General features: G+C 41.7%; 1 protein-coding gene across 3 annotated transcripts in view; it reads left to right on the top strand.

Moving 5' to 3' along the window:
* Positions 1 to 23,986, top strand: part of LOC101169294 (leucine-rich repeat transmembrane neuronal protein 4) — a 268,742-nt gene that overhangs the window by 145,655 nt on the left and 99,101 nt on the right. For 2 of the 3 annotated variants that reach the window (XM_078952692.1, XM_023958657.2), the window contains one exon: positions 4,541 to 11,032. The exons of the other annotated variant lie outside the window; for it this stretch is intronic. In XM_078952692.1, the coding sequence (XP_078808818.1) occupies positions 4,541 to 4,693 (153 nt within the window). In that variant the 3' untranslated portion in view covers positions 4,694 to 11,032. Of the gene's footprint in view, positions 1 to 4,540; positions 11,033 to 23,986 lie in introns of those variants that run through there. 3 annotated transcript variants of the gene reach the window in all.

Here is a 23,986-nt window from a genome sequence, read left to right as displayed (position 1 = left end):
ACACAGCGGCTTGGTCCTGGATTTTGTGTCCATGACCAAACAAGGCTAATGTTAGCCCGTGTTTATAGCCTCTCCTAACTGGCTTCTTCCAGCTCCGTTCTTCCACAAAAAAAGCACTGACCACGCGGATTAAAAATAAAACGATGAGCGTGTTCTTTTTTATTGTTTTTTTGTTAGAATCCTCAAAATAAAAATGACATAAAAAAATCAGATTTCTTTATTACATTTCTTTAATTTTATCAAAGCAATAAAACATAATTCATTGATATTGTAATGAAGTTAAGCTTGCACAACAGAGCAGTCACGTGACGCGTCGTTCTCCGCAGAATGCACTGCAGGGCAAATAAACATTGAATCGTTAATAATGCTCATTATGTATTTGTAATAACTTAGTCAATTTGATAGTAGGCTAATATAGCTAATATAGGTACATATCACATAAGGCTTAAATAGGGCTTTTAATATTTTGCGGCTCCAGACATATTTGTTTTTTGTTTTTATCGTCCAATTTGGCTCTTTCAACATTTTGGGTTGCCGACCCCTGGTCTAGATGACCCAACTCCCAATGTTAAAGTGCCTAGGAGAGCACAAGGCTGTCCAAAACTTTGTGATAGTTTTGGACAGCGGGTGTGGTTTTGTGAATGAAAGGTGGATGTGTTTTTTTAACTTATGTATGGCCTTATCCTAGAACAGTCAGGTTTGTTTGTTCCACCTTTAATGCATTTGATGGAAACACTGGGACTTAAAGATACCATTTCTGGTCATAATGCAGAGAACAGTGGAGCTGAAAGTCAAACACAAGTCAACATGCATTTTTAGTCACTGCGCAGAAAGTCATGCTCTAAAATCTGTTTTCACAAATGGAAAATTTGTGCAATCAGGAATCCCATATTGCCCAAAGATTTACATCAAAGTGCAGTTTTGTTTTACTCTGAAGGGATTTTGGTGTCACAGAGTAATAACAACAGGATGCCACTTCATGAGCCTGTGCCCACCAAGCTGAGAGTCCTAAATACCATGCAATGTTTAACACATTCAACAAAAACAAGTTTTGAGCAAAGCAAAAGCTTTTATTTGTTTCACGACAAGGTATTCTACTTTTATCATCACGTCTTGCTTTGCATTTTGTTGTCTGAATATTTTGTGTTACAAGGAAATACTCTCGCACCATCTGTTCCATCCATGCAGATGCTCAAACCAGCTACAGGATGGAGGAAAATTACTGCATCTGAAAGGGCTGTTGTGATATTTGCAAACAACCAAAAGCCCTGCTTTGCTTTAATACCCATTATTACTGGTCTGTATCATGACTGCAGTCTGTGCTCCCCTGATGAAAGCGCATTCTGGCCTCACAGCAGTTCTACTTTAATCTTCTTGAACTTTGACTGCTTTGTGCTTGAAATAAACATCCATCACACAAAGTCAAAAGCTAAAATAGAGCAAATTTATTTGTATGCAAGATAGACTTTTTTGCAAATTCTTTTGGAGGATGAAGAATTCTGCAGAAAGATATTTCACCATTTTACTTAAAAAAACACACAAAGCATAAGTCAAATTGCATAACAGAAAGGTTTTGCATTAAACTTGTTATAATTACTTCTAATCAACATTGATTGGATGGATACACAGTCCAGAAAACATTTATGAGCACTCACCATTGCAAAGTCTTTTCCAAAATGGATTTAAATTTTGTCCATGCTTCATGTCTCGTTGGAGTCTGAAGGAACATGCTGTTCGTGCAAAGGCCACCCGATGCATTGTTTTGCTGTTTGCAGAAAAAGGGTGCAAAAAATCTGAAGCACACATTCAGTACAGGTCATGAGAACAGCTCATTCCGAAAGTGTGAAATTCAAGTTTCCACCTCTCTCTATGTGATCTCACTTCTGCGTTCATTGTTTCAGTGCACAGTCACTCTTGATTATAGGTGTCGAAAGTTACAAATGTGCGTACGGTTCTTTAACTGCGCAGGACACCCACAATTTCATACAGTGAATGATGGAAAGAAGCTTAAGAGGGCAGATCTGGAGAAACCCGACAAAACATTTGTGTTGCAGTTCTGCCTTACAACAGTTACGGGAGGAAAGCTGCAGATAATCCTCCCCCAGCTGTCAATACAAATACACCACAGAGAGCCTTACTAAAAATTAAAGACCCTGTGATATAGAAATTATACTTTTATTCCTAAACATCTCTGTGGGAAGGATTGCATCCTAAACTGCTGAATGAGAAAGCGCTTTATGCAAGCCGCTGCACGTGACAGTTCAAGATTTTAGAGGGCGGCAGCTAACTGAGGTTTTGGAGAAAAAGGCATCAAGGAGAGAATTTTTTTCTCTTTATGCACTTTGTGTTTTTATCTCAATGTGTACTTGATCAGCAGCATCTGGTCCAAGGAAACCAAGCATCTGCAACTTTTTTTTTGTGTGTGTGCAAAGAAATAAGACAGGAATGTCCTAATCCAAGCATCTGATTGGAAAAAAATACCTTCGCATTATGCAGAAAATGAGGACAAACTCTGTTTCAAGCACTCCAGAAAAATAAGCAAATAGTGGGAAATATAGTAGCATTTGTAATTCATGATTTTTTATGAAGTTCTCTGAAGTGGCCTTTAAAGTTCACATTGTACACATCTCAAATTTTTTGCAATTTAGACCTGCAATAATACTAAACTTTAATCAGTTTTAATCTACGTAGTGCTATGGAGCTTAGCACTGCTTACCAAGAAAACATGTTTACTGTTAAGGTACACCTGTGTTATTTCTGCTTCATATTGTACATGTACTGAAAATAATTATAATGTAATTTTTTCTGCTAATTTGTCTAACTTCTGTTTGTGATAATTGGAAAAGTCTGTCCACAATGAAGTTTTTTTGTCAATGGTTTAAACAGAGACTGCTCAATGTAGACCCCCCCCCTTCACTCAGCTCATTGTGTATGCGGAGCATTTGTAATTCATGATTTTTTATGAAGTTCTCTGAAGTGGCCTTTAAAGTTCTGGTGTTGAGTTAGACAACAGAATGTCAACTAATCTTATCAAAGATGAAAATGTGAGTTGTAACATGTCAGAAAAGGAAGTGTGAGCAATAAATAGCACTGGGGGAGGGGGGGTGAATCACAACAGCTTAGCAAGTCTTCATAAGGCCACATGAAAACTCAACCTTACAATCCAGTTTAAATCAGCTTTATGCAAATCCTCTGTGATCCAAAGACACAAAAATAAATACAATATACACTACTTTGAAGTACTTATTTGTTCAGGTTTTACCTAATAATGGATAAGTTAATGAAAATGAATCATTTTGTTTTTCATTGAAAAATGAAAAACTGAACATGTAATAGTGTTGTTAAGATCCTTAAGGTTTGTGTCATAAACTAATGTTGGCATTTTTCCTCATGTTGTTCTGAGCATTTCATGAGTTTGAGTGTGTTAATGTATTTATATTTTGCTTTAAATAAAAAAATAAAACATAAATCTACTAAAACTCAAATCTTAAATTTCATCTATTTGTATAGTGCCATACAAATAAGTGCATTCCGGTTGAAAACACAAAGCGCTTCACAGAAAAGCAAATAAAATAGTCATAAAATATGAAAATGAATTAAAACAGAAAACACAGGACAATCACACACAGATGGGACTCCTCCCTCATCAAATTCCTCCCTATACCCACCCAGTTCCCCCATTATAACCCTGAACAAAAATGTAAGAACTGCAGGCTAAAGAAACAGTCTGACTCGCTACTGCTGTGCAGAAACAATATAATGGGGATCCATATGTTCCAAGGCCCAGCCCGACCATGGGGGTCATTGCCACAGTGCCCGCCCAACACAGAGCAGCCTAGGGCCCACAGAGCAGCTATTAGACCACAGAGCGGGACCCCAGCCGGCCCATTGAGAACGAGCACCGCAGCATCAGCACTCCCTACAGGCGAAGCTTTTAGTTTCCCAGAACAATGGATCCACAAAGGAAGCACTGGAGTAATAAAAACCATCAGAATATAAATTATAATACAATAAGAATAATAAAATAAAATAATATATAAAAATAATTGTAATTAAAAATACAAAAGGTAAAATGATTAAAACAACCTTAAATATCATGAACATAATAACAACACATAACACAGGCTTTATTCTATATTATTGGCTTAATTTGGAACACACCGGAGCATAAAATGGACACCAGCTTCAGAATCAGCAAAGTGCTTGTAATGTCATAAGCCCTCTCTTCCAAATGGAGCCTTGACTTCCTTTAAAAGAGGACAGAAAATATGTGTGCACTCTTGCTTAAGGCTTTCATCTTGCATATAAATCACTCCAGCTAAAAGTGGGTGTTTGAGCAAAACATACTGCAGGTCTTGGGGCATGACTCTGTGTCACCAGCCAAGTTTCCATTTATGACAGAGCTGTGCCATGACAGCATGATGTAAATTAAGCCAATTACAGATATTCTGAGAGCTGATTTTTTTTCTTGACTGTTACTGAAGCTTCACATCCAACTCCTCTTTTCACTGTCTGTTTTCTGTCTTTCTGTTGTGTCTAGATACCACAGCAGCTGAATCCCCTGGCTGTGTACAGGCATGAGCAGTCAGTTCTGTATCACTGCCATGTCCACCTGTCGCTGCAACACAATGTGGACATTGAGCCGCCCACTCAAGAGCTAGGAGGTCCAGGGCCAACCTTGTGCAACCCTTGACTAATGACTGCCCTTCCCTCTGAGCCTGTGCTGCCTTGCCCCCAGACTCACTCCTACCACCGGTGAACCGAGCACACCGTGAGGCTCTAGTCTCCTAACTGCTGCATTTCTGCTCCACAAACTCAGTGGACTGGTCAAATGAAAAAAAGTGATGTGTGGGTGGGAAATGGGGCTGGTAAAGAAACAAAGGAAACAAATAATCAAAAGCAGAGCATACTGGAACCTGTGTAATGAAAATAAAACTATTTTTCAGTTTAAAAACAAGGGCAAGTAGGTGCAAGAGTATTGATTGGTAAGCATCCGACTTATCTGACCTTAACTGTCCTTAATTAGCAAAACGTGGCTGAACCCTGGAGTCTACTTCTTGGGGAGTATTAAGGATAATAATTTTACTGATTTGTTAATCTTATAAAACACATTTCCTCATCTTCTCATAATCTGAGCAACTATTTGCTGCTCTGGTAATCAAATGCAAAATGCTATAAGTGCAGCAGGGAAACAGCGTGCTGAGCACATGTGCAGCATGTGCTTTTCTGCTGCTTTTTTTTCATCTGCGCTGTCAGTCAGAAAGAAACCTCTGACTGACAGCGCAAAACTCTCAAGCAATGTGCGCTTCAGGATAAATGAACTAAAACTGGAGAAACATTCTGGAAAGAACAGATCTCCATCTACAATGTACAGCCTATTCAAATTTAATGGCCCTAAGTTATGCTTTCATGGTGACTTGATTTGTGATGTTTATCAAATTCATCTAATTGAGCCGCAGAATAAACTTTACAAAAAAAAAAAACGCCAAGAAGCTTCACTGGAACATTTGAATATTAACTTTCCATCCTTTATTCAAAGCACTGTTGTGATTAATGTTTCTTTGTTTGTGTCTTTTTTTTTCATGTTGTGTTGATAAATTGATAACTTGAATTTGCACTTGTAAATCTACTTGTGCGCTTTTTACAAGATGTTACATTATAATAAATGGTCAATAACCTGTGGTAAAAAAAACAGAAACTGCCATTGTTGTTCAGATGAGATAATTGTTTTTTTTTAAACACTTTTGTTCTCCCCTTGTGTTTTCAGGAGTTATCATAATCTATTAAACACACAACAACAAATGTAATGTGTTATGTTTTTGGCAGCTTTTAAGGGAAATAAAAGGTGGATCCATCAATGTTCAAAAACAGAACTGTAGTTCTGAAAAAATTAAATTAACCATTGTTAAGTTAATTTGAGCTGTTATTTTATTCATTTTTTCGGTTTAATTTTTTTTTTCATTTGGTTTGCTGTTGTTGTTTTTTTAACCTTTTTTAGCAAAAAAAGTAAAGTTAGCATTTTTAAAGTGTAAACCAGAAAATTCCTCACTGATATAAAAAATAAAGTCAAATTCAGGATGAGCAGAAGATTGATGGATTGATGTTATTTGGGACTATTGCAAAATGTCAAAAAAAAAAGTAAAGGAATGATTGAGAGGGTCTGACAAACTGGTGGCTGAGCATTTCCAAAACTCAGCTGTAAGTATAAATCAAAAAGGGACAGACCAATGGAAGCTCACCTTCTTTCAACTGAACTGTGGACGTTGGCCCAGAAAACCTTTTTCCGATTATAACAAATGTTTACATACGTTCTTATTAAGTGCTTGTTCGCTCATAATATTTTTAATCTTTGCGGTCAGTGCTTTGTTCTTGGCAGAACGGACCCAGAAGAAGGGTAAGAATTAGGCTAATACGTGCCAAAACATTTAGCCTTGGATGCAATTAAAATGAGTGCGGTCAATGCCGCAATGTGCATCTTGGCTGCACGTTAATGTTTGGGAATAACATCAGCCTTTATTTTGTCTGGACACGACTGGTAAGACAAATTCACATGATTGTTTACTCAGTTTCTAAGGACTGTGTGGAGTGGCATTTCTGCATTGAAAAGCTGCCTCTGCCAGCTCACTTACCGTCTCATAGTCGCTCCTCTGTGCGGAAATACAGTTCTCTCAGAAGATACGGTTCTCCTGCATCCTGCAGCGCACTCACGCAGAGGAGCCGGACGAACTGTGGTCCAAAGCCTCCTGCGGAGCACACACTGTAACAAAGCACCCTCCCCTGCCCGCAAACATGAAGCTACGAGTCTGGCTGCTTTGCTAAAAAAGATGGTTCTCACGCGCGGAGCAGCCGGACGGCCCTGTTCGCACTCCAAATCCTTCTCTGGAACGCCACACCATCTACACTGACCAAAAATATAAACGCAACACTTTTGTTATTGGTCCCATTTTTTATGGTATGAACTCAAAGATCTGAAACATTTTCCACATACACAAAATAACCAGTTCTCTGAAATATTGTTCACAAATCTGTCTAAATCTGTGATAGCGAGCCCTTCTCCTATGCGAAGACAATCCATCCCACCTCGCAGGTGTGCCATATCAAGATGCTGATTAGACAGCATGATTATTGCACAGGTGTGCCTTAGACTGGCCACAAGAAAAGGCCACTCTGAGCTCTGACTGCGAGTTAATTTAGCAATAGTGCTAAAAAGAAATCTTGGATTATTCCCATTCTCTGATATTAAGGTTGAATAGTACTGGCTTCTAGCTCTATGCAGAGCTTTTTTATAATTTAATATGTTTCCAGCTTTTCAGAGACTGCTCTGAACCGGAGCGGCGCCATTCTCTTTCCAACTTACGGGTTTCTTGTTTAAGAGAACATGTATCAGCGTTAAACCACGGTGCTACTCGGTTTTGTCTAACGAACTTAGGTTTCAGGGCGGCATTAACATCGAGTGTACAGTAAACCCTTGTTTTTCGCGGGGGTTACGTTCCAAAAAGAACCCGTGATAGGCAAAATCCGTGAAGTAGAAACCTCTATTTTTTTTTACAATTATTATACAATTATACATTGACAAGGAAGAACAAACAGGCTCAAGCATTTGTTTCACAAATAAAGGTACTTTAGAAACGATTTTTTTCAACAAATAACTTCTATACTAAACTGTCACAAAAATAACTTTAATCATCAATGTGAATAGAAGGCTTCAAATTGCGGAGATTAGCCCCACCCACCGCGACCCGAGTAATTGGATTAAACAGGAGAAAATTTAAAATGATTATGAAAAAAATACAAAGTACAGTCGGACAAATAGTGACTCAGGTGTATTTCACTGCTCTTCAGACTGAGCCGCTGCATCCTGACTCCGCTCGGCAGTGTTTTCTATTTTGAAGCCCGCGGTGCAGGTGTGTTTGTTCGGGAGAAGAGCATAGTGATAGGCAGTTGTTGTCGCTCTTTTTTCTGTGGGTTTTAGAGAAACTCATAATTGCAAGATGATTTGCACGTACGTAAAGTAAATTTGGCAAGCTGTTTTACGTACGTGTAAATATTAAACCGCAACGTTATTGATGCACAAGTAGAGAAGAAGCAGAGTGACTTTTTAGCCAATCAGAATGCAGAACGCAATACACAATGCAAATCCGTGAAGTAGCGAAACCGTGAAAAGTAAACCGTGTTATAGCGAGGGATCACTGTACTCCTGAGGGCTTGTAAGGCATCATTAACAAACTGGTCATTTATTCTAGGACTGATACTATGGGAGCTGGACTTGGCGTATTTGCTCAGAATGTCACTAAGTACTGTCAGTTAAGGTTCTTCTAGGCTGTTTCTTATTCACTGGAGCAGTAGCATGTTCTAATGTAAACTGGAAGGTAATCAGAAAGTGATCAGAAATGATGGGGTTAAGAGGAAGGACACTCAGCTGGCTGATATCTATACCATGGGTTAAAACAAGGTCCAGGGTGTGCTTATGACAGTGAGTGGGTTCATTCACACTTTGGGTGAAACCAACATAATCTAATAAAGCTGCAAAAGCATTTCCTAGACAGTCACTGGGGTCATCAACATGAATATTAAAATCCCCTATTATTATAGTTTGATCAGAATCTAGAATCTAGTAGTCGATAGGAAGTCGGAAAACTCAGTTAAAAATTCTGAATATGGGCCGGGGGGCGATAAATAATTATGAATAAAACAGGTTTTTGAGTCTTCCTGTTTGGGTGATTTATAGACAAATGAATTATAAGCATTTTTAACTTTAGGGCTGAGAAGTAAGCTAGACTGTGATATTACTGCCAAACCACCTCCTTTCCCTGAAATCCTGAATTTCTGATAGTTAGCATAAGTGGGGGGGGGTTGCTTCATTCAATCTAACATAGTCATCCTGTTGGAGCCAAGTTTCTGTTAAGGCTAGAAGACTAAGGTTGTTATCAGTAATTAACTCGTTGACTAAGAGGGACTTAGAGGAAATGGATCGAATGTTTAATAAACCACATTTAATGACATCATAATTCTGCTTGTGAGTACTGCTGTCTGTCACTTTAAGGTTTCTATGATGCGTTCCTTTCACTTGTCTTTCAGCACACAAGCTAAAGTAACTACAGACCATCTGAGTGCAGTGCTGGCAGAGGAGCTGAATAACTACTTTGCACGCTTTGAAGCTCCAAAACAACAGAACTCTGCCGCCCCACCCCCACCCTCAATCCCATCCTGCTCCACTCCTCTTTCTTCTCCTTCACCAGTCATGCCACTAACTGTGACTGAGGATGACGTCAGGAAGGCGCTCCTAGCAGTGAACCCCAGAAAGGCAGCTGGCCCAGACGGGGTTCCTGGCAAAGTGCTTAGAGCATGTGCTCCTCAGCTCGCACCCATCTTCACAGAAATCTTCAACCTCTCCCTGGCCCAGGCAGTGATACCCTCCTGCCTAAAATCTGCAACCATCATCCCAGTACCGAAGAAATCTCCCATCTCCAGCCTCAACGATTACCGTCCAGTGGCACTCACTCCAGTAATCATGAAGTGCTTCGAGAGACTGGTCCTCCAGCACATCAACGATCACCTCCCCCCAGACCTCGACCCCCACCAGTTTGCATACCGCACAAACCGGTCTACAGAAGATGCCATCGCCTTAGCCCTGCATGCAGCGCTGAGCCACCTGGAGGAGCAGCAGAGCTATGTTCGGATGCTCTTTGTGGACTACAGCTCTGCCTTTAATACAATCATCCCGGACATTCTCATCAGGAAACTGGACACTATAGGCCTGCCCCCCCTCACATGTGCCTGGATAAAGGACTTCCTCACTGACCGGCCCCAGGCAGTGAGGCTGGGCCCCCACCTCTCCCCCACACGCACGCTGAGCACTGGCTCTCCACAGGGCTGTGTGCTGAGCCCCCTCCTGTACTGCCTCTACACCTACGACTGCAGTCCGCAGCACGACAGCAACCTCATCGTGAAGTTTGCTGATGACACCACAGTTGTCGGACTCATCTCAAAGGGAGACGAGGCAGCCTACAGGGAGGAGGTCCTGAAGTTGGCAGCTTGGTGTTCAGACAACAACCTAGCTCTGAACACCAAGAAAACCAAAGAGATCATCGTGGACTTCAGGAGGCACAGCACCGACCCAGCTCCCCTCTACATCAATGGAGAGCGTGTGGAGAGGGTTCACACCTTCCGGTTTCTGGGTGTTGTATTGTCCAACAACATCTCCTGGACAGAGAACATCACAGAGGTCATCAAGAAGGCTCAGCAGAGACTCCACTTTCTGCGGGTCCTCAGGAGGCACAATCTGGACCCCAGCCTGCTGACAACCTTCTACCGCACGTCCATAGAAAGCCTTCTGACGTACTGCATTACAGTGTGGTACGGCAGCTGCTCCATGGCGGACAGGGAGAGACTGCAGAGGGTAGTCAAAGCAGCTCAGAGGATCATCGGCTCCCCTCTCCCCTCCCTGTCGGACATCTATTCCTCCCGTTGTCTAGGCAGAGCGGGGAAGATCATAAAAGACAGTTCCCACCCTGGCTCTGGACTGTTTGACCTGTTGCCCTCAGGAAGGCGCTACAGGTGCATCAGATCAAGGACAAACCGCCTTAAAAACAGTTTTTTCCCAAAAGCCATAACCATCCTGAACTCCCACATGCACGGTCACTGACAGCTCCACCTCCATGTCTCTCTCTCTCACTATGCGCATCCCATCATGTAAAAACCATCCCAATATGTGCAATACCATCCCATCATGTGCAATACATTAAGTGCAATATTTCTCTGCATTCATGGACACAGCAGGTTTCTTCTGTGTCTGTCATAACTACCTCTCTGCAGAAATTTCTATTGTAGATTTTGTTCTTTTGTAGTTTGTAATTTGTAAATTGTGCCCTTCATTTTGAGAAATTATTTTATTTTATTATTATATTATTCTGCGAGTTTTTTTCTCTCTTGTATGTTTGCACTGAATAGTGAGCGGCTTTAATTTCACTGCATGTGTGTGTGATGTGAATTGTACATGTGTACAGTGACAATAAAGGCATTCTATTCTATTCTTCTATTCTAAAGCTAGGACCTGCTTGACTTTCCCTACATGGGTTTTGCACCAGCACTAACCCTAAGGGAGGCTCAGAGGAGCGTTTTTACACTGCTGCTCTGCGCCCGGGTCTAGTCTCTGGGTTGTCAGGTTGTCAGACTAAGGTTAGCAGAAATGTTTCTAGAAAGAAGAGCGGCACCGTCCTAGAGTAGGATGGACACCATCTCTCCGCATGAGACCGGGCTTCCCCCAAAACGCGCTCCAATTATCCACAAAACCAACGCCGTTTTCTGGGCACCATCTAGAAAGCCAGCGGTTAAATGATGAAAAACGACTGTACATTTCATCACTGACTAAGTTCGGCAGGGGACCAGAGAAAATTACAATGTCGGACATCGTCTTAGCCAGTTTACACACCGAAGCTACGTTTAACTTAACCACCTCTGATTGTCTCTGTCGGGCATCATTACCGCCTGCGTGAATCACGACTCTACGGAACCTGGTCTGACTCTAAGCTAACATCCTAAGGTCACCAACTCCGGCCCCCGGATAACACCTGACTGTAGCCACTGGGAGCTCCACGTTTCTAACTTCAGAAGAGCCGATAACCAGAGTTGAGGGTTTAGCGGGTGTGTCGCTGAGGGGGGAGAACCTATTACTAACGTGGAGTCTCGGGTGCTCTAAGTTTTTGCGTTTAGCACTACGTTTACTCCCAACCGGTGCAAACACCTGTGGTGCTGGGGTGCTAACTGGGTTAGCCCTGGCAGCGCGGCCCACGAGTAACGACCTGGCAAGACGGCTTAACTTCCACTGTGCGGAGCCACGCTTCTAACTGCTCTAGCCTGGCTTCCAAGTCTAACACAAAACTACACTTAACACACCTACCGCTATCTTCACTAAAGGAGGCAGGATCCTCACTAAACATATGGCACATGGGGCAGGAAAAAGGGGGAAAGATGGAAGGAGTGGTGGCCATGCTAGGTTCTAAGCTAAGGCTAGCAGTGTTTAGGTAAAGAGAAGTGGTTTATTTAGCAAAATGAGAAAAGTGAACGGCAAGCGGTTTAACAGTAGTGTATTCACTACTAAAAGTTGCTAGATGTGAATTTGAGTATTAAACCAGATAACCCTTAGAGTAAGCAATAGTAGTCAGGGTTATGCCAAACAACAGAACAGCAGTCAAACACGACTAGCAATGGAAAACGCTCACCCGGAAATGACGTCACAGGAGCCCGGAAAGCCCTTTGCAAAATATCCAGTCACCCCTTTGGCAATTAATATTTAAGTTATCTGTGCTCTTGTTGTCCATCTTTTTAAGAAACGCTGATAACAAGTTCAAAGCATCAAATCCAGCCAAGCTGCAGTCCATTGCTGCGTGAGATGTCAACCTTCCTCATTTACGAATCTCCTTGGTCCTTGGACACCCTTCCATTCGCTTGCTCCTCCATGGCCTTCTAAAGAGTGCATCCCTCTGGAAATGACAAAAGGTTACTTCTCTCTTACCTTTGGTGCATATAAAATTTTGGTGTTAAGATTACGTGCATGTTCAATTTTTACTGTCGATTCTCTGTTGGAATCTGTGCTTCTGATGGTTTTCTATGGTGCAGTGAAAACAGAAATAGAACCTTCTCTTTAAACTCACTACTTGATTTCACTTTCTCAGATTTGTTATTTAAAAACACCTTTATTCCCTTTATCTCAAGCATTCTAAAACTGATTAGATCTAAGTTATATATATATATTCATTGCCAAGACTAATACTGCTTTTTTCTGTATCTATGCATCGCTTCCTTAGCTTGCGACCCCTACTCCCCGGTCAGCACTTCCGTTTCTGGCGGATAACGCAAAACCCTTGACAAAGTTGGTTGGATTCCATGTTCCACAGTCTCTACTCGTCCTGCAGCTTCCCTGCAGATCGTGCCTCAGCACTCCTTGAATTGGTGCCGCAACGACGACTGCTCTCCACATACCTATTTCTGCACTGAAAGTGATGGGGCGGTGGACCTCCTCCGCATTCCAAAGAGACTTAGACTTAAATCAACCAATATGTTAGCAGCAGAATGGAAAACAAGTTCTCGGATTATGGATGTTTGATTCTATTCCCAGGTGGAAGCCTCAAAATTAGGATGTTATTAATCTCGTATTTAGTATGCCAATGGAGCTCGAATTTGGATGGTACTTTGGCTCGTATTATTAGTACGAAGATGGAAACATCGAATTTATGGCCTTAAGCTATGAGGTCAGAACAGTCTCATAATTCAGAATTGCACACACTCCGAGTCATAAATAAATTTGGAAATGCACACGTTGTGTTTCACAAATGCACACCCTGTGTTTCACACATGCACACTGAATGTTTTACAAATGTACAATGAGTGTTTCTCACAAATGTGCACACTGTTTTTCACAAAAACATTTTAGAAACTCACAATAAATGTATCAGAAATGCACAGTAGGTGCTTTACAAACATGATTTTTAAGTACACATGTGATGTGAACTTACAGATCATACGAATTGCAGAATGTGCATTCAAAATCCCGTTCTCGTTTGTGAATCTCCCCGTGTGTGTGAGAGATTTTTCTACGGTGAATATTGAGACTCATCTGACGGAGCAGGTCAAATAATGTCACCATTGGCTAGTGAATATGTCAATCAAACTCATCGGTAAAGCAGGCGGGTTCGCTTTTAGCCAATCGAATGGCCCCTTACACTCCTCACTTTCCAACTGACGAGGGAAGGAGCTGTTCAGCACAGCATTTGAAAGGACGCGGGCGGCAAACATGGCGGAGAGGTCTTCCGAACGGGATCAGTCTCAGCCCGTAAGTAATGCATTTATTTGATCATTCCCTCGTCGTACGTCCTGTAATGTTATTGAATACTAAGTTGATGTGTTCTCCTTAGCCAAGTGGCATGTGTGAATGCTTTATGAACACTTCAGCCGAGTCGTTTGCAGAGTACCCCCACCGCAAATTAGCTTAGCTTAGCCTGTGCGGTCATATTTTTTATGAAAGCGGGGGAGGACTTATGATGGTTTTGTCAAGTTTTATACTTGGCATACCAGCTCTTCACACAACACGAGTAACTACAACCAACCAGGGGCCTCGAAACTTAGCCGGCTTTTGACTCAAGTTGTGTCTGCCTGTGAGTGAAGTTCAAGCCGGTGTCGGTTCAAGCTAGCGTCTATAGCCAATCTGTAGGTTCTTAACATGATTCAGATGGAACTAAGGGGAAAAACATGCCGGATTTACAGCAGCAAAGAAAGTTTAATAAAAAGTATTGATTTGGAGACGGCGATGTTGTTAAACACTGATGCTATGCTATGCTAACTAGCTAGTTAGCTGTTCCGTGTGCTGCCTTTATGTAAACGCGATCCGGGTTAAAGTTAGACACAGTCTTTTCACAACCCAGACTTTAAGACGGGGTGGATATGTGCAACAAAGTTAAATCGTATGACATTCATCATGAAAACTGCATTTTTTAAATATAACAGACGTGAATCCACTGTTGAATGAAAGAAATAGAAGCCTCATTAAGTTTCTGACGTTAGAACCCGTATTGTGCTGACCAGCCCTGTGAGATTGTGTCAGAGTGACAGCCACTAAAATCCCTGTTTCTTTACTTCCAATGACGTAATGAAAAGAATCCCAAACATTATGTTTTTAGGCTGTTTTGTAGTCGATAAGTAGTCACAGAAAGGGTGGATGGTAGAAATCTGCTGTCAACAGTGATAAGAGTAGAAGTTACTGTAAGTATTACACACAGGCTTCCTGTGATCAGTGTATTGTCTCTGATTTTTCTTTAAAGCTGTTCTTTAGAGTGTTTTAAAAAAATTCCCCTTTCAAATATTTGAAAATTATGTTATTTAATCTCAACCAGCTAAATAATCTAATCCATGTTTGTCGTGTTTTTATTTATTCTCTAGGAATTACTGAAGCGTGACATCCTTCAAAGGCTGCATCATCGACTGTCAAGTATCTTGGAGAGGCAACCTGTTGCTGTGGAAGGACTGCACATTCAGCAACAGTCTGCTGTCCCAGCGCTGCTCCACAGAAAGACTGAAGCAATCGTTTGTTCCTCGTGCCATCAGGCAATACAACTCTCTGGCAGGGCATCTTACAAGTAATTTATTTTAATTAATTTTATCCACTGATTTTTCAATTGTTTACCTTTTTTATCAATCTTTTTAATTTGTGACATTTTTATTTTTAATGCGTGTGTGTTTTTATGTGGGATTATTAAATACCCTTCTATTCTATTTTATTTCATTTTGTTCTGTTTTACCTGTCAATTGTGAATTTAGAATTTTTGCCCCTGTAAATATCTGTCAGTTGAAAGTATTTGTACTTGTATTCCATAGATCTTGTACCTGAAGATAGCAGACACCCACTTGGCCTTCTTCAGTGACGCTGTGAACGTGTATGGCTTACCTCTGAGGTATTCATGTTATTCATAAAGAAATATTTAATTCACATATCAGGCAGTATAAGTACTTGGTTATTTGTACAAAAATAAAATAACTTTTTTAGACTCCTCTCCATAAACAAAGGCAACTAAAACTCTTTCCCCTCATGAATAACATTTTAACCCCGTTAACAGTCTCTCTCACCTCAATTTTTTCCCCAGTGATACATGTAACCCACTCCTGCAATTTATCTAACCTAGAAATTCTACTTATTGGCAACGTACATAAGAACATTGCATTTTAAATTGATGTGTACCGTATTGGCGATGCATTTGTAATTATGTGTTTGAGACATGATTTTCATGTTATTGTCAGGGTGAAAGGAGATCCCGGAGGAGAAAATGTGGGCATAGCAGAGTAAATGCTCACAGTACGTAGAACTGACACAAACAGCTTCATTGTGGGAAAAGTGTACACACAATCAACGGTGAGTTGAACCTAGTTTTAGAAGCTTTAATATATACATAAAAGTGAATGATGTATTAAAAATAAATCTGACAATATAATATTTAGGGCCCGAGCACGGAGTGCAAGGACCCTATTGTAATTCGAATGTTTATTATTATTAGGGCCCGAGCACGGAGTGCAAGGACCCTATTGTATCTGTTAGGTTTATTATTATTATTTTTCTTCCGCCGGAAGAATCGCATTTTTGAGGCCTTTAACATACCCCAAAACTCACCAAATTTGGCACACACATCAGGGGTCGCGAAAAATTTCGTATTTTATGAGAAATTGGCATGGGTGCGCAAAAATGGCTCGACAGCGCCACCTACAGTGACTTTTGTCCCGACGCCCCGCATACGCTTTAACGTACAAGCTTGATTTTTACAGGGCATGTTCTTCAGATGGAGACCTACAAAAAAGTCTGAAAGGACCCACCTGTCACTCGCACAGGAAGTCTGATATATTGAGGTCAATATGTCATTTTTGCTCTATTTTGGACATTTGCAGGCCTCCTTCTAGAACGAACTCCTCCTAGAGATTTGTGAATAATGACTCCAAACTTTGGTTTTGTAAACTATACACATGTCCGATGTTAAATTGCAAAGCTTTTAAGTTTTTACAGAAGTTTGTGGCCGTGGCGGCGCGTAGAAATTTGACGTTGTTTCGAAAACACGCCATGAAAAGAAAAATGGCCATAACTCAGCCATGCATATTCCAATCTGATCCAAAATTGATATGCATGATTGTAGTCTGACTCTGAACACATCTGCAGTGGAAGAATCCGGAAAAAGTGTAGAACCACCTGCTGGCAAGATGAAATGACATGTTTTACTTGGAGCATCACTGCTCTGAGTAGGATGAGCCGACACACCTGAAAATGACATCCACCTGTTGAAAAGCCATTGAAGTTTACTCTGACAAAAAACCATAACTTTCAATGCGGGGGTGTGGTCGTGACAGAGCGGCAAAGTTGGGCGTCTCGCCATGCACACAAAAGTTGCTCTCACGTGCACATTCCTTGTCCAATCTCACTGAAATTCAATGGATATGATGAAGCTTCTATTCTGAACCCATGGATATGACAATCTTGGACGAGCTCTATAGCGCCACCTAGTTATTGCATTGGGCACATTCTGCCCTGTATTTTCTCTTTGCTTTGTCCGATGTGCATGAAATTAAAACTGGAGATACTCTGAAGGGTCCTCTCTCATAATCTGAAGTTTCATGGGTGTACACCTGACGGTGCCTGCGTAACAGGAAGTGGTCGATTATGTGCACCCAAATAATAGAAATTTATTATAAATCAGCCGTTTGTCTCAGGAAGCTGAGATTTCAGAATTAGATGCCTTTAATAACCTCCAGCTTTGATATGTAACACAATAGGGTCTATGAGAAACTTCATACCTCTTTTTTTCCTATGCAATTTTGGACTGAACAAAGATTTTTAGCATAAATTCTGTTTAGGTTATCAGCACCAAAGACTACACTTTAATAGGCATTTATGTGCTACTGCTTCCTAATTTTTTTCAGAATGATTGAAGTTACAGGTGACATCTTAGAGAGCATTACATCCAAAAAGGTCCGAAAACGTCTTTTTAGGCAAAACTACAAACACCTATTTTTTTTCATAACTTAATCATCATATATCAACACCATTTATTTTTTTAAATGTAGGGATCTGTGTTTGCTGCCTTCCATATTTTTTTCAGAAGTCCAGGTGAAACAGATGATTTAAAAAAAATCCTGATTCATCCCAAAACCTGTGCTTTTTCCGTCTGGACTCCAAACAAGTGTGTTTTAAAATTACTTATGCTTCAATTATCCACACCAAGTTTCACACGCATATAGCTGAACATGTCTAAATGCTTCTTGAATATTCTTTACAGATATAAAATGAACTGGTCAACTGTAGGATGTCATTTCCTCTTACATGCTTCAGTCTTTTCCTCATGCTGCAGCCTGCTCCTCAATCCGCCCTGTTGCTGGAGTCAAATTTCACCCCCCCCCCCCCCCCCCACACACACACACACCAGCTGCCTGTTCATATGCTAACTAACCCAGAGGTGAGGTGACAAGAGTTTAGACACAAGAGGGAGGGCAGACTGCTTTTTCATTTGTTTTGTATGTCTTTCATAGATTTTTATGAATAATCATTGCTTTTCTAGTCATGTAAAATGCAATTAACTTAATATTTTATCTTTTTTTTTTTACAAACAAAACATATGAATGTGCTCCAAAACAAAACCCAACTCTCAGTACAGTTCTACAGATGTAACATAAGACTTAGACAGTAAATGTCTCTTTTATCCTTTTTTAATCAATGCTGCAACTTCTTTTCCTTAATATAAATCCAATGAAATTAAACTACAAAACCAAAAAACACAACGTATAGCAAATTTCTCTAAATAAATTACGTGTATATACAATATGTAGCACTTTTAAACAAAATAATAACAAATCCTTCCAATACAAGCACAGAAAAATGGAACACAAAATTTAAAACCCAAATTTGAAATGGCAATTTTAAAAAGATAATTTTTTCAGCCTGCTAAAAGTGCACAATTGTAAAAGCTCTTTTATATAGACAACTGTTTGGTTGCTTAGAGCTCTAAATATAAAAACAATGCCTTTATGGACGTGGCACGGATGGCACGGATGTTCAGCAGGGTAAACCCCAGGAAAGCGGCGGGACCTGATGGAGTTCCCGGAAAGGTTCTGCGGGCCTGCGCCGATCAACTCTCCCAGGTCTTCACAAAAATCTTCAACCTGTCACTAGCTCAGGCTTTCATCCCTGCTTGCCTGAAGTCATCCACTATCATCCCGATACCCAAAAAGTCCTCATCCACAGCCTTCCTCACGGACTTCCGCCCAGTTGCACTCACTGCTGTCATCACAAAGTGTCTGGAGCGGCTGCTCCTGGGACACATCAAAGACTCCCTCCCTCCAATCTTCGTCCCCCACCAGTTTGCTTACAAAGCAAACAGATCAACGGATGATGCCATTTCCATCACCCTCCACACTGCGCTGAGCCACCTGGAACACAGAGACACCTACGCCAGGATGCTCTTTGTGGACTATAGCTCAGCCTTTAACACAATCATTCCTGACATTCTGGTCAACAAACTGTCTGAACTAGGACTCCACCCACTCACCTGCTCGTGGATCAAGGACTTCCTGACAAACAGACCACAGACAGTCAAACTTGACCCCCACCTCTCCTCCACCCGGACGCTGAGCACAGGCTCCACACAGGGATGTGTGCTGAGTCCTCTGCTGTACACACTGTACACAGCAGACTGCAGACCAGCCCACACCAGCAACACCGTGGTGAAGTTTGCAGACGACACTACTGTGGTGGGGCTGATCTCTGGGGACGACGAGACGGCCTACAGAGACGAAGTCCTGAAACTCTCAAGGTGGTGTCAGGCTAATAACCTCATCCTGAACACCACCAAGACCAAGGAGATCATCCTGGACTTCAGAAAAAACAGAACAGATCCACCCCCACTCTACATCGATGGAAACTGTGTGGAGAGGGTCCACAGCTTCACCCTGCTGGGCACCACCATCTCTGCTGACCTCACATGGTCTAACAACACCATGACTGTCATCAGGAAGGCCCAGCAACGCCTGCACTTCCTGAGAAAACTTAGGAGGAACGACGTCAGCCAGGAGCTGCTGGTAACGTTCTACCGCTCAACCATTGAGAGCATTCTGTCCTATGGCATCACAGTGTGGTTTTCCCACTGCACTGAAGCAGAACGGCAGAGTCTCCAGAGAGTGGTAAAGACAGCGCAGAGGATCATCGGCTGCCCCCTCCCCTCACTGAAGGACATTTACCAGTCTCGCTGCCTCAGCAGAGTGACTAGCATCACCACTAACTCCACCCATTCTGCTTTCCCTCTGTTTGAACTGCTGCCCTCTGGAAGGAGGTACAGGTCCATCAGAACCAGGACAAACAGACTAAGAAACAGCTTTTTTCCATAGGCAATTATCATACGGAATGCACATACGTCCACCAACCACACCTCACTCTAATTTTACTACAATGCGTGCAATATCCTGACTGTCTAACCGGGTCACTGTGCAATAACTTGATATTTATTAAGCTGTGCTCACAGCAACTCATGTAATTCCATTCTATTTTATTCACAAATATTTAATATTTAACAGTTTCTGTCCATATTGTTCATTTTTTGTTAAGAGTTGTAAATACAGTATTTCTTTTTCTATTCTATTTTTATTTTTATTTTATGTAACTCCTTCACTCCAAGGCTGCTGCAATTTCATTGTATCCCCATGTACAATGACAATAAACGATTCTGATTCTGATTATATCACTTAGACACAGATGGAGAACCATATCAACTGGATTGGTAACAGCAACAACCACCGACCAAGCCGGCAAGCCCTGGCAGAAAAGATCCCCACAAGAAACCCTGCAGGCTGTTCCATAAAAAATATAGTTTTACCATTGCCTTGCAGATCACAGTTGAAGTGGTTTAGTTTTCCTAAAAAAATTCAGAATGATTGAAGTTACAGGTGAACTTTTAGACAACATTTGATCCAAAAAGGTCCGAAAACGTCTTTTTAGGCAAAACTGCAAACACCTATTTTTTTGCATAACTTATCTTTCAAATATCAGCACAAAAAAATTAAAAACGGTAGGGATCTGTGTTTGCTGCCTTCCATATTTTTTTCAGACTTAAAAGTGTAACAGATGATTTATAAAAAATCCTTTTTCATCCAAAAACCTGTGTTAAATCTGTCTAGACTCCAAACAAACATTTTTTTATGGTAACTTATGTTTCAACAATCGACACCAATTTTCACAGACCTATAGCTGAACATGTCCCATAGCTCCCTGAATATTTTCATAGATATAAAATGAACTGGTCATTCTAACATCTGGCATTCTAACATCTAACATCTTACATGTCAAAGCCTCTCTCAGCCTGGCTCTGCTGAAGGAGTCGTGTTACAACCCCGCCCCCTCCTGCTGGGACCCCTGCTATGTAAATTAGCAAGCAGTGAACAGAGAGATGAGGAGTAAGAATGGCCATTACTCAGGCATGCATAATCCAAAGACAGCCAGTTAAACACTGAAAGACATATTTTTTCGGTATGTCTTTCATACATCTTTAGTATTAAAAACTCTCCAAGATGAATGTGCCTGACTCCACCTGCAGGTGGATCACAGACTTCCTGACGGACAGACAGCAGTATGTGAGGCTGGGGAAGCTCGTCTCAGATACTCGGACCACAAGCACCCGATCCCCCGAGGGCTGTGTCCTTTCACCCCTGTTACTCTCCCTGTACACAAACAGCTGCACAGCTGGTCACCTGTCTGTCAAACTCCTGAAGTTTGCTGACGACACCACACTCATCGGCCTCATCTCTGACGGAGATGAGTCGGCCTACAGGAGTGAAATAGCCAGGCTGGTGTCATAGTGCAGCGCTAACAACCTGGAGCTTAATGCTCTGAAGACAGTGGAGATGACAGTGGACTTCAGGAAGGCCCCAGCCCCCCTCCCCCCTGTCATCCTCTGTGACTCCCCGGTGACCTCTGTGGAGTCCTTCTGCTTCCTGGGAACCATCATCAGCCAGGACCTCAAGTGGGAGCAGAACATCAGCTCCATCACTAAGAAGGTCCAGCAGAGGATGTACTTCCTGAGGCAGCTGAAGAAGTTTCACCTCCCTGAAAAGATGCTGGTAGACTTTTACACCGCCATCATCGAATCCACCCTCACGTCCTCCATCACAGTCTGGCCACGCCCAGAGACAAGGCCAAGCTGCAACGCGTCATCCACTCAGCAGAGAAGGTGATCGGCTGCCACCTCCCGTCTCTCCAGGAGCTGCACATCTCCAGGACCTGGAGGCGGGCAGCCAGGATTGTAGCCAACCCCTCTCATCCAGGACATAATCTCTTTCGGCCCCTCCCTTCTGGCAAGAGGCTCCGGTCCATCAGGACCTCGCGCCACAAGAACAGCTTCTTCCCCACTGCAGTCAGCCTGCTGAACAGTACCCCAACTCCCCCAGGTGACCCCCCCTCCCCCCCCCGCCCACCAAAGGACTGTCGGTGCCACTTACAGGCCCCACCATCCCAGCCCATCTGTGCTCCCACTTTAATTCACCTTACTCTACTGTATATAGTGTGTTGTTGTTGTTAACTTAATTTTTAACTTATTCTTAATTGCACTATACACCAAGTCAAATTCCTCGTTTTGTAAAGTGCGCTCTACTGAACCTGGCAATAAAACTTTTTCTGATTTCTGATTCTGATTCTGATTCTATTAATCATTGTTTTTTATTCATTCAAAATGCAATTAAATCAATATTTTATCTTTTTTCTTTTCCTTTTTCTTTTTTTTTTTATCTCTTATATCCTTTTTTATAATCAATGTTTGAACTTCTTTTCCTTTCTATTGTCATGGTTTCAGTTTGTTGTCTTTTTTTTCGCTTTAGTTCTTGTTCTGTCTTGTTTGGTTCTGTTTTATTTTGAAAGGTTTCCTGTCTGGTCATGTTTCTTGAGTTTTACTTCCTTTGGTCCCCATCTGCCCTAATCGTGTTCACCTGTGTCTTGTCTGCCCTGTCTGTATATAAGTCTTGTCTCTGCCTTCCTCCTGTGCTGGTCCATTAACTTCTGCTCATGTTGATCAGGTCTTCTTGTCTGGCGTCCATGTCCCTTGCCATGCCACAGTAAGTTTTTGTTTTTAGTTTTGTCATCCTGCTCTGCAGCGCTTTTTGTTAGTTAAATAAACCCACTTGCCCTGAACCCGTTTGCCTCCCGTCTCTGCGCCTGGGTCCTACCTGCTCTCGAGCCTCCCCCCCACACGACATCTATACATCCAATGAAATTAAACTACAAATCAACAAACACAACTGATAACAAATGTCTCTAAAAAATGATGTGTATATTTGCAGAACCTTAAAAACACCAAACAAATAACAAATGCTTCCCAATTAAAGCACAAAAAATGGAACACAAAATGTAAAACCCAAGTTAGAAATTGCAATTTGAAAAAGATACTTTTTTCAGCAGCTTTTCAAAATCAATCACCAATTCTACTCTTCTGTGGATGAAACAAAGAACTCCAGAACAATGAAGCCATTTCTCTAAGTCTCTCTCACCTTCAGTTTTAAACAAGGTCTGTGAAAATCCACCATACATTGGTCACATGAACTCAGAGACCTGCTAAAAGTGCACAATTGTAAAAGCTCTTTTATATAGACAACTGTTTGTTTGCTTAGAGCTCTAAATATAAAAAAAAATGCTTTTCTATCACCTAGACACAGATGGAGAACCATATCAACTGGATTAATAACAGGGTGGCATGTTTAGACAACATGAAGCTGTCCATCACATTTTTGACCTAAACATGTAAACACATCCTTGGCTCTGCGGTTAGGAAATGGTATTTGGGAATCTCTTTATACCAGGAGCCAGCCTGGCCATTGGAACATCGCCACAGTGCCCATCCAGACTGGGACAGCAACGGGGTCCACTTCAGAGCCGTGAGCTGCTGTGTTTAACTCCAGCTGTCCCAGCAAGGGAGACAACTGCAGCAACATCCACTGACCAAGCTGACAAGCCCTGGCAGAAAAGATCCCCACAAGAAAAACACTGGCTCAGGCAGGCTGGTCAAAAAAAAATAGTTTGCCATTGTCTTGCAGCTCGCAGATCAAGTGGTTAAGTTTTCCAGTAATGTCAGTCAAGAATGCAAGTTCAGATTCACAATGTTCATATTCACCATATTCAACAGACATCTCCTGCAATAGCACCTTAAAAATCCTGTGCTGTTTTGCTTTGCAGCTGAGGTTGCTTACGATTTTCAGAATAAGAGTCATTATATGACCAGAGCCAATCACTTCTGCACATAAGGCCTGCTGGTGAATGACGCAGCAGTAATGCAGACATTTTGGAAAGTCTGGGTCAGCTTTACAGTGAGTGATGAAACCTGTTTGTCTATTGATCATAGCAGGAGTCCCATCTGCAGTCACTGCTACCAGCTTTTCTAATTGTACCTTTTTCTGCACAAAAACTCCTTCACCGTGTTATACATTT

This window comes from Oryzias latipes, chromosome 9 (genome assembly GCF_053564925.1).
Source record: "Oryzias latipes strain Hd-rR chromosome 9, Olatipes_Hd-rR_3.1".
Lineage (NCBI taxonomy): Eukaryota > Metazoa > Chordata > Actinopteri > Beloniformes > Adrianichthyidae > Oryzias > Oryzias latipes.
The sequence above is the reverse complement of the archived record's forward strand: the minus strand, read 5'-3'. Positions and strand labels throughout refer to the sequence as shown.